The sequence below is a fragment of the Cetorhinus maximus genome, chromosome 5 (assembly GCF_964194155.1).
Source record: "Cetorhinus maximus chromosome 5, sCetMax3.hap1.1, whole genome shotgun sequence".
NCBI lineage: Eukaryota > Metazoa > Chordata > Chondrichthyes > Lamniformes > Cetorhinidae > Cetorhinus > Cetorhinus maximus.
In genome coordinates, this window is record NC_135883.1 from 79,288,012 (window position 1) to 79,306,422 (window position 18,411).

An 18,411-nucleotide genomic window follows, 5' to 3' on the forward strand; every position below is an offset into this window, starting at 1 on the left:
CCAGTCTCCAGCCAATTCAATTCATTCCACGTGTTACCAAGAAACAGCTGAAGGCACTGGATACCGCAAAGGCTATGGGCCTTGACAATATTCCGGCAATAGTGCTGAAGACTTATGCTCCAGAGCTTGCTGCGCCCTTAACCAAGCTACAACACTGGCATCTACCTGGCTATGTGGGAAATTGCCCAGGTATGTCCTGTACACAAAAAGCAGGACAAATCCAACTGGGCCAATTACCGCCCCATCAATCTACATTCCATCATCAGTAAAGTGATGGAAGGGGTCATCAAAAGTGCTATCAAGTGGCACTTACTTAGCAATAACCTGCTCACTGACGCCCAGTGTGGGTTCCATCAGGGCCACTCAGCTCCTGGCCTAATCACAGTCTTGGTTCAAACATGGACAAAAGAGCTGAACTCCCAAGGTGAGGTGAGAGTGACTGCACTTGAGGCAGCATTTGACCGAGTGTGGCATCAAGGAGCCCTAGCAAAACTGGAGTCAGTAGGAATCAGGGGGAAAACTCTCCATAGGTCATAATCATACCTAGCACAAAGGAAGAAGGTTGCGGTTGTGGAGGTCAATCATCTCAACTCCAGGACATCACTGCAGGAGTTCCTCAGGGTAGTGTCCTAGGCCCAACCATCTTCAGTTGCTTCATCAATGACCTTCCCTCTATCATAAGGTCAGAAGTGAGGATATTCACTGTTGATTGCACAATGTTCAGCACTAATCATGGACTGTTTCCGTATCTGAGTAGTCATGTCCAAATGCAGCGAGACCTGGACAATATCCAGGCTTGGGTTGACAAGTGGCAAGTAATATTTGCACCTCACAAGTACCAGACAATGGACCATCTCCAACAAGAAAGAATCTAACCATCGCCCCTTGACATTCAATGGCATTACCATCGCTGAATCCCCCACTATCAACATCCTGGGGGTTACCATTGACCAGAAACTGAACTGGACTACCATATAAATACTGTGGCTGCAAGAGCAGGTCAGAGGCTAGGAATCCTGCAGTGAGTAACTCACCTCCTGACTCCCCAAAGCCTATCCACCATCTACAAGGCACCAGTCAGGAGCATGATGGAATTCTCCCCACTTGCCTGGATGAGTGCAGCTCCAATAACACTCAAGAAGCTTGACACCATCCAGGACAAAGCAATCCACTTGATTGGCACCCCATCCACAAACACTCACTCCCTCCACTGCCAACACACAGATCCATCAGTGTGTACCATCTACAAATTCACTGTAGGAACTCAGCAAGCCTCCCTGGACGGCCTTCCAAGCCCACGGCCACTACCATCTAGGAGGGCAAGTGCAGCAGACACATAGGACACCACCACCTCCAAGCCACTCACCATGCTGACTTGGAAATGTATCGCCCATTTCTTCACCGTCATTGGTTCAAAATCCTGGAACTCCCTCCATAACATCACTGTGGGTGTGCCTACACCACATGGACTGCAGTAGTTTAAGAAGGCAGATCACCACCACTTTCTCAAGGGCAATAAGTAATGGGCAATAAATGCATAGCCAGCGATCCCCACATCCCATCAATGAATAAAAAATAAAGCATAGGCTAGTTGGATGTTATGACACAGCAGCTGGTAAAGGCTGAGTTATTTAACTCCAGAGGGAAACTTGAACAACTGTCATAATCTATGTTGTCAATTGGTATGTTTGACATGAACTCTGAATTCAGGAGTAAAACCACCAAGCCCCAAGAGGTTTTTTTTAAGGTAAGCTAAATATTTATTAATTTAACAACGAATTAAACACCTACACATGCCTAAAAATTACTACCATATTAACTTTTAAACAAATCCCCAAATTAATCACTCCCAGGTAAATCTTCACCAAGGCAACAATAACCCATAGACTTTAAACAGACACCAGGCAAAGCACATTTGACCTTACAAATTCAAAATGAGGTTCCTTCACAGACACAGTTGTAGGCTTACAGGCTGGTTAGATCTTAAATGCCTCTGCCCCACAAACACAAACTCCTTTCGCTTTATACCTCGCTCTCCTTTGAATGTGAATTTTCCATTGTATTACTAAGTTTTTTTTAATTTTACCTCTCTTAACAATAATCATTTCATTCCACCAATTTTGTTAGTAATATAAACACATTGCTTGGCGTATCCCAGCTAGGTGCAAGGTTTTACTGATTCTTTTGAATGGTTTATTCAATAAATGCAAATGTGCTCTTTACTTTCTAACTCCTTACGTTTATCTAATTAACATCTCAAAACTACTATACATCAAAGCACCCAGACTAGCTAGCTTTAATCCAATTAAGCCACACACATAGACACAGACCCTACTACAATTCCATTTTTTAAATAATTTCCAATAACATGAGATACATTAATATCCCTTCATGACGTTGGGCCAAATGACCCATTTCGGCTGAGTGCTCAATGTAACATTATAAATGACAAGGACTACTGCAAGTAACTTGCAGAGTTCTTTTAAGTCTCCCATCTTCAGTATTCCTTCATGGAAAGGGCAGCTAAATCCCACATTTCCAGGCTTCTGCCAATGCTGTTTTGTAATTTATCACAAATTGGTGCACATAAGGAGCTGAGGTAACTTTCCTATCAATTTTCCTGCCCCTTTATTGCTAGTTTGCTTTCATTTGTCACTCTATTTACAATCATAGGAAGTTCAGAAATTAAGGATTTCCCTTATTATGACACAACTGATGATAAATGCTGAGCTGTTCAAATCCCAGAGGGAAACTTGAAACAACTGTCATAACCAATTTTGCAATTTGTATGTTTCGAGATGCAGGCTTTGAATTCAGCTATAATAAGACCACCGAGTCTCAAGTGGTTTTTGTAACACTAAAATTAAACATTTATTAATTAAAAGTTTGTAAGCACATACATATGTCGATAAGTTACTACTACAATAACTTCTAAAAATTCCCTAACTAATCTGATTCCCAGTTACACCTCCGTTAAGGCAATAGTAAAACATAAAGGGCAGAATTTTCCCCCCATCGGGGGGAAGTTGAATAGTGGGCGCGCGGAGGCGTGCCTCCAATCAGCACCCCCGATTGGGGGCATGCCGCCATTTTACATGGGTGAGCCAATTAAGGCCCACCCAGCATGACGTGTGCACGGAAGCGTTATGCGCTCCCTGTGCAGGCGGGGGGGGGGGGTTCCCTGAGCCGAGAGTGTGCTCTTTCGTGCACCTCAGGGAGTTCGGGTGTACATTAAAAAATCAGAAAAATAGAAAAAAAAATTCCCTGACACGTCCCCTCATGTGACACTGTCACATGAGTTGGGACATGTCCATAACTTTTAGATACGCTTTAATTAAATTTTTAAAAACCTACATGAAACCTTATCCCGCCCGTGAATGAGGTTTCATGCTTTTTCTATTGCCTGCCAGGGCTCCTGGCCTACCCGCCAACCTTAAGGTTGGACGGGCAGGTCCATTAATTAGTTTGATGACTCTGTCAATGGCCTCAATTGGCCATTGACAGGTCGGTGGGCGCACAGCTGATTCTGCTAAGCCCCGCCTACCTAAAAATTTAAATGGGGCAGGGTGACGGCGAGAATTCCGCCCAACGTCATCCCGCGTCATTTTACGCGTTGGTGAGCAGGCCACGCTCCCCACTCGCCAAACGGAAAATCCTGGCCATAGTATTAAACAGACCCCTGGCAAAGCGCACTCTGGACAATCACATTCAAAATGAGTTTCTTTCAGCTCTGGATCCTTGCAGACAGCAGCTTGAGGCTTACAGGCTGGAGGCTTTGGATCTTAGAATCCCCCTTTTTTCACCACCAGTTTCTCTTCCTTTATACATATTTGAATGCAAATTCTCATTGTATCGCTAGGTTTTTTTAAACTTTACCTCTTCTAACAATAAAACCCTTTAATAGCACCAATTTTATTAGTAAACTTTGAAAGAAAATCAATGCATTGTCTGGCTTCTTCTGGCTAGGTGTAATAGTTCACCCATTTTTTTCAATGGTTTATTTAAAAATGCAAATTCCCCCCTTTACACTTTACCTTGTAACTTCCCAATGTTTACCTAATTATCATTTTAAACCTACTTCTCTTCCATACATCAAAGCCTCTAGACCAGCTGGCTTTAATCCAATTAAGACACACACATACACACACGTAGGAGAGAATTTTCACATCTGCGTGCGGGGGCAGGCCCCACACGCCGATACGTAAATTGATGCGCGTTGATGTCAGGTGTGTATCCCGACGTCACCGCGCGCCATTCAGATCTTCCGTTCGGCGAGCACTCACCAGAGGTGGCTGCGCACCCACCAAACTGTCAAAGGCCTGTTAAGGCCATTAATAAACCAATTAAACTAATTCTCAACACTACCCGTCCAACCTTATCATTGGCGAAGAGCCCAAGCAGCCTTCACGTTTTTCATGAAACCTCATCAACAGGCAGGATGAGGTTTCATGAAGGGTTTATTAAATCAATAAATAAATTTTACTCATTTCATAAACATGTCACATGAGGGGACATGTGTAAATGATTTTTAACTTTCTTTATTAAAAATTATCAGTATGAACTTAATCTCCCTACAGCAGCTCCGTGCCTCAGGGAGATTTCTGCGCTCTTTCGTGCACATGTGCAAGAGTGCAGGCCCCGACTCTCCCTCCTTCTCCCACCCACATAGGTGGCACTGAGCGCTATTGGATATGCGTCATGCTGGGCGGGCCTTAATTGGCCTGCCAATGTAAAATGACATTGCGCAGCCGCTTGCGGGCAGTAATCGGCTCCGCGCCCGCCCACACCCGCTCCCAACCGGCTCGCCTGACAGACAGAAAATTCTGCCCGTGGACACAGACGCTACTAGAACTATTATAAAATAATTTCCAATAACATTATAGACATTATTATATCTTCTTGACACCCTTTTTTCTGTTTTCCCCTCCACTTACAGTACTTGAAGGCAGCTCCTAAAAAGTTAATGTTGCATTAATTCTCTCAAAAAAGAGCTTGGCCTTCAAATCCAATCCTAAATATAAAGAGATCACATGATCTTTGGAAGAAGATATTGCCGGAGTTGCTTTGATCACTGAAACATTTTCAGGATTCAGTAACAGCTCTGTAACGATCAGCAGATACCCAGGACATGGTGTTCACTGGTCTTACAGCCCAATTCATCCCAAATCAGTCAAACTACCACAAAACATGGAGGAATTTCAAGTACAAATTCCACTCCATCACAAATCCAGTTTCTGTGATCTTTTGCACTAGCTTAAAAGCAAAACACACTAGTGGCTGCAATGCCCACAAATACTAACTACATCCCCAAATTGAATAACCACCATTGTGATTGAGTTTCCATTAATTAAACCTGGATGCAGGAGGCTCTTTAAATTAAACTGTTAATGTGATTTAGGCACAAAGACATTAATTTGCACATTTTAAAATCTTTTAAATACATATCTTTTAATTGACTAAGAAACTGACTACGGTACACCAATGTAACTAGTAAACGCTCCTACGTTCTCGCATTCTGCCCAATTGCACTGGTTCATAGAAGATTTTAGTTTGTGATATGCAAATAAGTTTGAGCAGAAACTTGAGCAAAACAAAAACTCTTCTTAAACCAAGTGGAATTTGGACCTGTATCTCCGATTCTGCCCAAAGCAGAAACTCTTGGCCCAGGAGTTTTGCTGAATTACTTTCGGGGTAAGAGAAGCTTACATAAATGTGATAGAGATCATGTTAGAGCAGAATCAATACTTCCATACATGTAAAGAAAACCTTAATCTTTAAGTCTATAAAGAAAATAAAAATTAATTTAAAAAGATCATTAAGTTATAAATATAGCACAAGTCACGATCTTTTATCATAAGTTCCAAAGGAAATCACAATTTTAAAAATAAGTAGAACGTTATCAATAATGGAAAAATAACATTTTTGCTAACCTTAAAGTTGAAAAAGTTGTATCACGTACCTACTTCACTTCTACATGATCTTAGGCCAAGGCCAAGTCCAAGTCCAAGAAGTAAAATTAACAAAGACAAAAGCAGCACCTATGCAGAAGAAAATAGATGTCATAAGCTTGCACATATCCATATGTTGTCATTTTATTTTTATAATACTTTAGTATAGAGAACCACTTGTTCACTATAAGGATCATGACCCAATATACAGTGGGGATAAATTTCACCTTCAGTACTTCAGTAGGATGAAAATGTGTCAGGTTCAATATTGTGTGGGAAATTGCACCAGCTAATTCACTGCCCAATCACTGAAGATGAATATTATACCCAATATTTGCTTAACTTTACTTTTTTGAAGGTAAGAGATCATCAGAATTTCCTACAATATTTTTATACTCCAAGAAGAATACGCAGCTCATAGTTCCACGAGGTGAAATGGCTGCGATGTCAATAATCTGCCTGGGAGTGGAATTGGAGCGGAGTTGGGAGCGCCTTAAAAACAGCTTGGGTATCAGAGAGTGGCCTTACCTACCTGGGAATGAAATCGGAGAGGAGCGGAGACAGTCGGGAGTCAGGAGCATCTTAAAAATGGCCCGGGAATCGGAGCGCGGCCTTACTTACATGGGAATAGAATAGGAGCTGTGCGGAGACAGTCGGGAGTCGGGAGTGCATCATTTCAATTACTGAGTGAAAAAACAACTGTGACATCACAGAAAACTACTAAGTTGATTGGCTGGTAAGTGAACAAAGAACAAAGAAAAGTACAGCACAGGAACAGGCCCTTCGGCCGTCCAAGCCTGTGCCGATCATATTGCCCGTCAACTAAAACATTTTGCACTTCCGGGGTCCGTATCCCTCTATTCCCATCCTATTTGTCTTTGTCATATGTATGTATGTATTTGTATAAATATATTTATATCAAATATATGTATTTGTCAAGCTGCCTCTTAAACACCACTATCGTACCTGCTTCCACCACCTCCTCTGGCAGCAAATTCCAGACACTCACTACCCTCTGCGTAACAAGCTTGCCCCGCACATCTCCTCTATAGTTTTCTCCTCTCACCTTAAATCTATGTCCCCAAGTAATTGACTCTTCCACCCTGGGAAAAAGCTTCTATCTACTCTGTCCATGCCACTCATAATTTTGTAAACATCTATCAAGTCGCCTCTCAATCTCCGTCGCTCTAGTGAGATCAGTCCGAGTTTCTCCAACCTCTCCTCATAGCTAATAACCTCCAGACCAGGCAGCATCCTGGTAAACCTCCTCTGCACCCTCTCCAACACCTCCATATCCTTCTGGTAATGTGGCGACCAGAATTGCACGCAATATTCCAAGTGTGGCCTAACCAAGGTTCTATACAGCTGCAGCATGACTTCCCAGCTTTTATACTCGATACCCCTGCCAATGAAGGCAAGCATGCCATATGCCTTCCTGACTACCTTATCCACCTGCGTTGCCACTTTCAGTGACCTGTGGACCTGTACACCCAGATCCCTCTGCCCATCAATGCACTTAAGGGTTCTGCCATTTACTGTATAATTCCTGTATTAGACCTTTCAAAATGCAATACCTCGCATTTGTCTGGATTAAACTCCATCTGCCATTTCTCCACCCAAGTTTCCAACCGATCTATATCCCGTTGTATCCTTTGACAATCCTCTTCACTATCTGCAACTCCTCCAACCTTAGTGTCGTCTACAAACTTACTAATTAGCCCAGTTACATTTTCCTCCAAATCATTTATGTTTCCAAAAACAGCAAAGGTCCCAGCACTGATCCCTGCGGAACTCCACTAGTCACAGCTCTCCATTCAGAAAAGCACCCTTCCACTGCTACCCTCTGTCTTCTATGACCAAGCCAATTCTGTATCCATCTTGCCAGCTCACCTCTGATCCTGTGCGACTTTACCTTCTGTACCAGTCTGCCATGAGGGACCTTGTCAGAGGCCTTACTGAATTCCACGTATATAACATCCACTGCCCTTCCATCGTCGAACATCTTTGTCACTTCCTCAAAAAACTTGATCAAGTTAGTGAGACATGACCTCCCCTTCACAATACCATGCTGCCTCTCACTAATACGCCCATTTGCTTCCAAATGGTAGTAAATCCTGTCACGAAGCATCTTCTCCAATAATTTCCCTACCACTGACGTAAGGCTCACCGGCCTGTAATTTCCTGGATTATCCCTGCTACCCTTCTTAAACAATGGAACAACATTGGCCATTCTCCAGTCCTCTGGGACCTCACCCGTAGCCAGTGAGGATACAAAGATTTCTGTCAAAGCCCCAGCAATCTCCTCCCTTGCCTCCCTCAGTACTCTGGGGTAGATCCCATCTGGCCCTGGGGACTTATCCACCTTAATATTCTTCAAGGCGCCTAACACCTCTTTTTTGATCTCAACATGATCCAGGCTATCTATACACTCTTCCCTAGACAAATCGACCGCTAAGTCCTTCTCTTTGGTGAATACTGATGAGAAGTATTCATTTAGTATCTCTCCCATTTCTTCTGGCTCCACACACAGATTTCCACCTCTGTCCCTGAGTGGGCCCACTCTTTCCCTGGCTACCCTCTTGCTTTTTACATATGTATAAAAGTGCTTGGCATAAGGGACAGTGTGTTAATAGCTAGCTTAGGACACCAGAGTTAAGGTAGATCTACAAATAAAGAAGAACTAAAACTTTAAAATATAGTAAATAAAAAATAAAGTAATTAAAATAAATACCTAAAACACATACCTGTACAATTAAGAATATAGGAGCAGGAGTAGACTATTCAGCCTGTCGAGCCTTCTTCGCTATTCAATTAGTTCATGGCTTATCACCTACCTCAACTACACTTTCCCACATTATCTCCATATCCCTTGATGTCATTGGTCTCCAGAAATCTATCAATTTCTGTTTTGAACATGCTCGATGATCAAGTTTCCACAGCCCTCTGCGGTAGAGAATGCCAAAGATTCATCACCCTCTGAGTGAAGAAATACCTCCTCATCTCAGTCTTAAATGGCTTAACTCTTACCCTAAGATTATGTCCCCTGGTTTTAGACTCACTGGTCATGGGAAACTCTTATCTACATCCATTCTGTCACACCCTGTGAGAATTTTGTAAATTTCAATGAGGTCACCTCTCATTCTTCAAAACTCTAGAGAATACAGAGCCAGTCTCCTCCATCTCTCCTCATAAGACAATCCTGCCATCCAAAGAATTAATCTGGTGAACCTCCGTTGCACTCCTTCTATGGCATGTATATCCTTCCTTAGATAAGGGAACCAAAACTGTGCACAATACTCCAGGCGAGGTCTCACCAAGGCTCCGTATAACTGCAGCAAGACATCCTTACTCCTGTGCTCAAACCCCCTCATGATGAAGGCCAATATGCCATTAGTTTACCCCTACTCTCTGCTTTCTGTCTGTTAACCAATTCTCAATCCATACTAGTATATTTCCCCCAATCCCATGCACTCTAATTTTATTTACTAACCTCCTATCAAAAGCTTCTGAAAATCCAAATTCACCACATTTATTAGTTCTCCTTTATCTATGCTACAAGTAACATCCTCAAAAACTCCAACAAGTTTGTCAAACATGATTTCCCTTTCATAAATCCGTGTTGACTCTGCCCAATTTTATCATTCCTTTCTAAATGTCCAATTATCACATCCTTAATTTAATAATAGATTCTTACATTTTCCCTACTACTGATGTCAAACTAACAGATCTGTAGTTCTCTTCCTCCCTTCTTAAATAGTGAGGTTACATTATCTACTTTCTAGTCCGCAGGAACATTTCCAGAATCTATAGAATTTGGAAGATAGCTACCGATGCATCTACTATCTCTCTCTCCACCTCCTTCACTCTAGGTTGAAGCTCATCTGGTCCAGGGGATTGATCAACCTTCAATCCAGTTTACTTTTCTAGTACTACCTCTTTAGTAACACTGATTTCTTTTAGTTCCCCAGTTTCACAAGTCCCTTGGTTGCTGAGCATTTCTGGAAGATTTTCTGTATCTTCTTCCATGAAGACAGACACAAAGTAACTGTTCTCTGTAACTGTAACATGTTCTCTCCCATTTCTCTGTTCTCCACTATAAATTCTCCTGTCCCCACCTGAAATGGGCCTACACTTGTCCAAGCTGATCTTTTCCTTTTCACGTATCTAAAGAAGCTTTTACAGTCTGCCTTTATGTTCCTGGTGTTATGCTAATTTTCATTCTTATTCTATTTTCCCTTTCTTAATCAGTTTCTTGCTCCTCTTTTGCTGGGTTCTAAACTGCTCCGGATCCTCAGACTTACCACCTTTTCTGGCATCCTTATAATCTATTTCCTTTAATGTAATTCAATCTTTAACTTCTTTTATTAACCATGGTTGATTTATCTTTCCCTTTGGGTGTTTCTGCCTTGGAGGAATGTATGTCTGTATACATGAATGTAGACTGTGTAGTGTTTCTTTAAACACTAGCCATTACCTGTTTACTGTCAAACCTTTTAGTGTATTTTCCCACTCCACCATAGCCAACTTCACTCTCGTACCTTCATAATTTCCTTTCTTCAGATTTAAAACCCTAGTTTCAGAATGAACTGTATCACATTCAAACTTAATGCAAAATTCTATCATATAATGGTCACTGTTTCCCAAAGGCTCCTTTACGACAAAGTTACTAATTAGCCCTTTCTTATTACGCAACACTAAATCCAAAATAGCCCGATCCCTAATTGGCTCCTCAACATACTGCTCCAGAAACTCTTCTTGTACATACTCCGGGAATTCCGCCTTGGGAGCATTAGCGCTGATTTGGTTAACCCAGTCTATGTGTGAACTGAAGTTGCTCATTATTACTGTATTACCCATGTTACATGCCTCTCTAATTTCCTAGGTTATACCCACGCGCCCAACCTTACCACTAGTTTGCTGGCCTATATACAATTCCCACTCCCCCTCAATCTAGTTTGTTGCCCCTTGCTGTTTCTTAGCTCCACTTGAACTGATGCTACTTCTTGCTGCTGCATTCTAAGATCCTCTCTTACCAATGTACTGATCTCAACCTTTATTAAGAGTGCTCCCTCACCTCCTGCTCCTTTTTGGCTATCCCACCTAAATGCCAAATATCTTTGGATATTTAGTTCCCAATTTGGTCACCCTGTAGCCACGTCTCTGTAATGGCATTCAGATCTCCGTGGCAACACACGGCCTGTTATGTCAACTGCAAAGGATTCCATTTTCCGAATGAGCAGCTGGTGTACGACCACCACAAATACATCCTGCAAGTCTGCGCGCGGTTTCCACAACTCCTACATTCTACTGAAACTGAAGCTGGAGAAAAGCATTTGAAATTCCATTGTCCAGTGTTAATTTGCTGGATCTGTTTAAAATCTAAAATCGATTTTTGAGCTGAAAGGTGGTGTAACTGGGAGTCAGGTTTATTAGGAATTTCAGGAATTATAATAGTAGTAATTGTAGTCTTATGTGTTTGGCATCTTTTGTTTTGTTAATGAATATTTTAATTTATTTTTTTTAAATCTCTAAAACGCTTGCTGGATTTATTACTACTGAATTCATTACACACATCCCGGATTATATACAAATTGCAAAACCGTTGTGACAGTGCGACCAAGTTTCCCTCATGGATTTGGTCCATCTGGCACACATCATCTGCCATGTCATAACATAGCGGGTAACATTTTGGCGTGGATAGAAGATTTGTCAGCTAAAAGGGAACAGAGAGTAGACATAAGTGCGTAATTTTCTGGTTAGCGAGATGTAACGAATCGTGTGCCACAGCTTCAGTGCTGGGACCTCAACTCTTTACAATTTATATCAATGATTCACATGAAGGGATCAAAGGTATAGTTGCTAAATTTGCTGATGACACAGGTAGGAAAGGTAGGAAAGTAAGTTGTGAGGAGGACATAAGGAGGCTACAAAAGTATATAGATAGGTTCGGTGAGTGGGCAAAGATCTGGCAAATGGAATATAATGTGGGAAAAAAGTGAAATTGTCCATTTTGCAGGGAGAATAAGAAAGAAGCATGTTATCTGAATGGTGACAGATTGCAGCGCTCTAAGATTCAGAGGGATCTGGGCGTCCTAGTGCATGAATCACAAAAGGCTAGTATGTAGGTACAACAAGTAATTAGCAAAGCTAATAGAATGTTATCATTTATTGCAAGGGGAATTGAAAACAAGGGTAGGGAGGTTATGTTTTAGTTATACAGGACATTGGTGATGCCACATTTGGAGTGCTAGATTAATACCTGGAATAGGTAGGTTGTATTATGAGAAAAGGTTGTCAGGCTAAGCTTGTAGCTGCTGGAGTTTAGAAGAGTAAGAGGTGACTTGATTGAAACATAAAAGATCCTGAGGGGTATTGACGAGGTGGATGTGGAAAGGAAGTTTCCTCTTGTGGGAGAATCTAGAACTAGAGGTCACTGGTTAAAAATAAGGGGTCGCCCATTTAAGACAAAGATGAGGAGAAACTATTTTGTCCCAGAGCGTAGGGAGTCTTTGGAACTATTCCTCAAACGGCGGTGGAAGCAGAGTCTTTGAATATTTTTAAGGCAGTGTTCTTGATAAGCAAGGGGCTGAAGGATTATTGGGGTTAGGAGGAATATGGCTTTGAGGTTAAAATCAGATCAGCCATAATCTTATTGAATGGTGGAGCAGAGTCAAAGGACCGACTGGCCTAGTCCTGCTCCAAATTAATATGCTCACATGATCTGCTGACACTAACAACTCTTTCGGAATAGTTTATTCCATATAGCTACTTCTCTGTTTGCACACCATCTTGTTCATCTGATTAAAAAAAAAACAAGAAACATTGTACTTTACACAAAAGAGCTACGGGCAGAAATTTTTGCTCAGCGGGCGGGTGTGCGCCCGACCCACTTGAGTATGAAATGACGCGCGTTGACGTCGGCCGAGTGTGCTGACTTCAACACGCAGTTGTGCGATAGTTCAGTCGGTGGGTGCGCGCTAGACTCGGCAGCGTGCCTGTCAACAATTAAAAGGCCTGTTAAGTTATCAATTAGCGTCAATTTTTCACTGCCTGTTCAACCTTACAGTTGTCGGGCAGGCGAAAAGGCCAAGCGGCCTTTGCATTTTTTGGAAACCTCATCCACAGTCGGGATGAGGTTTCCAAAAGCAAATAAAAATAAAATTAAAACTTTAACTTTTCATTAATAACATGGGGGGACATGTTTTATTACATTTTTTATTGTCTTTGCTTTTTTATATCTCTTCATCTCTCTGAGGCAGCTCTGTGCCTCAGGGAGGTTATGCAGAGCTCACTCACGTGCATGCGCGAAGTTCGCACTCGGCTGGCTCCACTCCCCCCACCCTCCTGCACAGGCAATGCTCAGCACTGCTGCTCGCGTTTCACGCTGGGCGGGCCTTAATTGACCTGCCAGCGTGAAATCGCGGTGCGGTACTGATCGCGGGCGGGAATCCGTCCGCCGCCCACCTCCACCCGCGAAGCCAGCCCACCAAGGGGAAAATTCTGCCCTATATTTGCAACATGTCTGTCTGAATGCTTAGGATTCTGTTTCTTTAGGTTTTCCACCAAGTAGTTTATTCACGGAGTTCGCTCCATCACAAATCAGTGGCTCTTTAGTTCACCACTAGCCTCAAGTATCTGACAGCCCATAAACAACAAACAATTGGCTCTTCAATATTCTTTTAAAAGGAAATATATAGCTTCAGTTACAGTATTCTTCTTTAGTTGGCAGAAGTTTTCAAACTGTAACTTTCTACATTTTCAGAACCTGCTGTATTCTGTGTAAATGTGTTGTACGTTGATAGCTTCATTCCCAAAATAAGGAGTGTTGAAACCTTGAGTGACAGCTAACATATAAATTACCAACATTTATTTTCCTTCCTTAATGTTCCATGCTGGGTTTTCCATTAGGAGCTTGTATTTCATTTGTTTTTTTTTCTTATATTCAGCTTCAGTGCTTTTTTAAAAAAAATACAATTTAGTTTTTATTTCTTCTGGAACCATGTAATGAGGTCCACCTGTATGTACCAGACTGAGTGTCTCTTTATCTGGAAGTTTCCAACATGTGCTGTTACTAGATAATTAACTTATCTATGAAGTCACATATAGCACTCCCCAAAGATTTGATTGCTAGTCTCTTTTATATAAAATTGTTACACTAAAGATATGCACAGTTAACTTTTGGGAAGTTTAATTCAATGTCAAAATGCATGAGACACCAAATTAGGACTGCCTGTCTATACAAGGCAAGTCATTAGTCATTTTGAATTATTTTTGTTTTAAATAAACATTCTCAAGGATTTAATTCTGATAGTTGTCAGGAACATAGAAGACCAAAGAAACTATATTGAGATGGTACAGTTCTGCTAAACTCACCAAGAAGACTGGGTCCAGAACTAATATTTAAACTTAAAGGAGGGCAATTATGAGGGCACGAAAGCAGAGCTAGCTAGAGGGAACTGGTAAATGAGGTTAAAGGATAGGTCCATAGGGATGCAGTGGCAGACTTTTAAATGGATATTTCAGAATACGCAGAATTCCAACATTCCAAGGAGAAAGAAAAATTCCAAGGGGAGAATCCATCATCCATGGTTAACCAAAAAAGGTTAAAGACAGTATCGAGCGTAAAAAGCATATGCTTGTGCAAAGATTGGTGGCAGGTCAGAAAATTAGACAGAAGATAAAGAAGAACAAAGGATGACAAAAAGATTAATAAGGAGGGAAAAATTAGAGTACGAGAGAAAGCTAGCTGGAAATATAAAGATGCATAGTAAGAGTTTCTATAGATATTTACATAATAGTTAACAAAGTGAGTGTTGGTCCTGTAGAAAGTGAGGCTGGGGAATTAATAATGGAAATGAGAGAGATGAATTGAACAGGTATTTTGCCTCAGTTTTCACGATAGAGGATACAAGCAACATCCCAGAAAGAGCTGTAAATCAAGAAATGGAAGGGAGGGAGGAATTCAGGAAAATTACAATCACCAGAGAAGTGGTGTTGAGCAAATTGTTGGGGCTGTGGCCTGAAAATCCCCGGGGTCTGATAGACTTCATCCGAGGGTCTTGAAAGAAATGGCTAGTGAGATAGTTGATGCATTGGTTTTAATTTTCCAAGATTCACTAGATGCAGGGAAAGCTCCATTAGATTGGAAAAATAGCAAATGAAACTCCTTTATTCAAAAAGGGAGGGAGACAGAAAGCAGAAAATGACATGCCAGTTAGTTTAACATCTGTCATAGGGAAAACGTTAGAAGCTACTATTAAAGATGTCACAGCAGCGCACTTAGAAAAGTTTAAGGCAATCAGGCAGATTCGATACGGGAAATCATGTTTAACCAATTTATTGGAGTTCTTTGAAGGAGTCACATGTGCTGTGGGTAGAGGGGAACCGGTGGATGTACTGTACTTAGATTTCCAGAAGACATTTGATAAAGTGCCACGTCAAAGGTTATTGCAGGTAAAAGCTCATTGTGTAGAGGATAAGAGATTGGCATAGAAAGAAGATAAGGCCGAAGCATTTGCAACAATCTTCAGTGCTGAATGGATGATCCATCTCAGCCTCTTCCAGAGGATCACAGATTCACAGATGCCAGTCTTCAGCCAATTTAATTCACTCCATGTGATATCAAGGAACAGCTGAAGGCACTGGATAGTGCAAAGGCTATGGGTCCTGACAATATTCCTGCAGTAGTACTGAAGACTTGTTCTCCAGAACTTGCCGCGCCCCTAGCCAAGCTGTTCCAGTACAGCTACAACACTGGCATCTACCCGACTATGTGGAAAATTGCCCAGGCATGTCCTGTACACAAAAAGCAGGACAAATTGAACCTGGCCAATTACCATCCCATGATGTCCACTCTCCATCATCAGTAAAGTAACAGTGCTATCAAGCAGCACTTGCTTAGCAATAACCTGCTCGCTGACGCCCAGTTTGGGTTCCGCCAGGGCCATTCAGCTCCTGATCTCATTACAACCTTGATTCAAACATGGACAAAAGAGCTGAACTCCGGAGGTGAAGTGAGAGTGACTGCCCTTGACATCAAGGCAGCACTAGTAAAACTGGAGTCAATGGGAATCAGGGGGAAAACTCTCCACTGGTTGGAGTCATACCTAGCACAAATGAAGATGGTTGTGGTTGTTGGAGGTCAGTCATCTCAGCTCGAGGACATCACTGCAAGAGTTCTTCAGGGTTGTGTCCTAGGCCCAACCATCTTCAGCTGCTTCATCAATGGCCTTCCTTCCATCATGAGGTCAGAAGTGGGCATGTTCGCTGATGGTTGCACAATGTTCAGCACCATTCACGACTCCTCAGATACTGAAGCAGTCCATGTCCAAATGCAGCAAGACCTGGACAATATCCAGGCTTGGACTGACAAATGGCAAGTAACATTTGCACCACACAAGTGTCAGGCAATGACCATCTCCAACAGGAAAGAATCCAACTATCACCCCTTGATGTTCAATGGCATTACCATCACTGAATCCCCCACTATCAATACCCTGGGGGTTACCATTGACCAGGAACTGAACTGGGCTAGCAATATAAATACTGTTGCTAGAAGAGCAGGTCAGAGGCTAGGAATCTTGCGACGAGTAACTCACCTCCTGACTCCCCAAAGCCTGTCCACCATCTACAAAGCAAAAGCCAGGAATGTGATGGAATACTCCCCACTTGCCTGGATGAGTGCAGCTCCAACAACACTCAAGAAGTTTGACACCATCCTGGACAAAGCAGCCCGCTTGACTGGCACCACATCCACAAACATTCACTCCCTCCACCACCGACGCACAGTAGCAACAGTATGTACCACCTACAAGATGCGCTGCAGGAATTCACCAAGGCTCCTTCGACAGTACCTTCCAAACCCACGGCCACTACCATCTAGAAGGACAAGGACAGCAGATAGGTGAGAACACCACCACCTGGAAGTTCCCCTCCAAGTCACTCACTATCCTGACTTGGAAATATATCGCCATTCCTTCACTGTCGCAGGGGTCAAAATCCTGGAACTCCCTTCCTAACATCACTGCAGGTGTACCTACACCGCATGGACTGCAGCTGTTCAAGAAGGCACCTCCTCAAGGGCAATTAGGGATGGGCAATAAATGTTGGTCCAGCCAGCAATGCCCACATCCCATGAATGAATTTTTTAAAAACTACCACGTGGATGCAGGTGGACACTTGTGTGATCCACAGTAACCATATCTGTAGTAAGGTCTGCAGTTTGAGGAACTTCGGCTGACAAGCTTGTGTCTGAGTTATGGACACTGCAATGCATCAGGAAGACAGATAGTTACCTGGACATTTTGTTCCAGGAGGCACTCACACCCTTTAGGCTACAAGTACTTTGAATTTGGTTTTAAACCAGAAAAGGATGAGTTAAAAAAAATAGGAGTAATTGGAATATGAGAGAAAACTAGCAAGAAACATAAAAACAGAGAGTAAAAGATTCTACAAGCATATAAAAAGGAAAAGAATAGCTAAAGTGTGCATTAGTCCCTTAGAGGATGAGACTGGGGAATTAACAATGGGAAACGAAGAATTGGCAGAGGTTTTGAACAAGTATTTTATATCTGTCTTCAGAGTAGAAGACACAGAAAGTCACAGAAAATCAAGAGACAAAAGGGAGGGAGGAACTCAAAACAATCACTATCACTAGAGAAAAAGTAATGGGAAAACTAATGGGACTAAAGGCTGACAAGTGCCTGGGACTTGATGGACTGCATCCAAGGGTCTTAAAAGAAGTGGCTGCAGAGATAGTTGGTTGTAATCTTTCAATATTCCCTAGATTCTGGAAAGGTCTCAGCAGGTTGGAAAACTATAAATGTAACACCTCTATTCAAGAAAGGAGGGAAACAGAAAGCTGGAAACTAAAGGCAAGGTAGCCCAATGTCTGTCACTGGGAAAACACTAGAATCCATTATTAAAGAGGTAGTAGCAAGACATTTAGAAAATCATCATGGGCAGAATTTTTCCCTTGGCAGGCGGGCTCGGCGGGACGGTTGGGAAGGCAACCACTGCCCGTGATCGGCACCGGACTGCAATTTCATGCTAGCAGGCCAATTAAGGCCCGCCCGGTGTAAAACGCGAGCGGCAGTGCTGAGCACTGCCTGTGTGAGTGCGGGGAGGGAGTGCGAGCGGGCTGAGGGCGAACTTCTCGCATGCACGCGAGTGAGCACTTCATAATCTCTCTGAGGTGCAGAGCTGCCTCAGGGAGATGAAGAGATATACAAAAAAATTAAAATGTAATGAAACATGTCACATGAGCAGAGACATGTTAATGATGAAAAATTAAAGTTTTTATTTGCTTTTGGATGATCCCTGCCCGTGGATGAGGTTTCCAAAAAAATGCAAAGGCCACTCGGCCTTTTTGCCTGCCCACCAAGCGTTGAAAATTTCAATTTAATTGATAATTTAATGGCCTTAACAGGCCTTTTAATTGTCGGCAGGTGCACTGCCAGCTCCG

At 42.4% G+C, this 18,411-nt stretch overlaps 1 protein-coding gene across 1 annotated transcript in view; it reads right to left on the minus strand.

The window, feature by feature from the left end:
* The window catches only part of LOC144680751 (venom phosphodiesterase 2-like), a 181,823-nt gene that overhangs the window by 139,268 nt on the left and 24,144 nt on the right, over positions 1 to 18,411 (minus strand). The window contains exon 2 of the mRNA XM_078542090.1: positions 5,960 to 6,038. Coding sequence (XP_078398216.1) covers positions 5,960 to 6,038 — 79 coding nt within the window. The remainder of the gene's footprint in view (positions 1 to 5,959; positions 6,039 to 18,411) is intronic.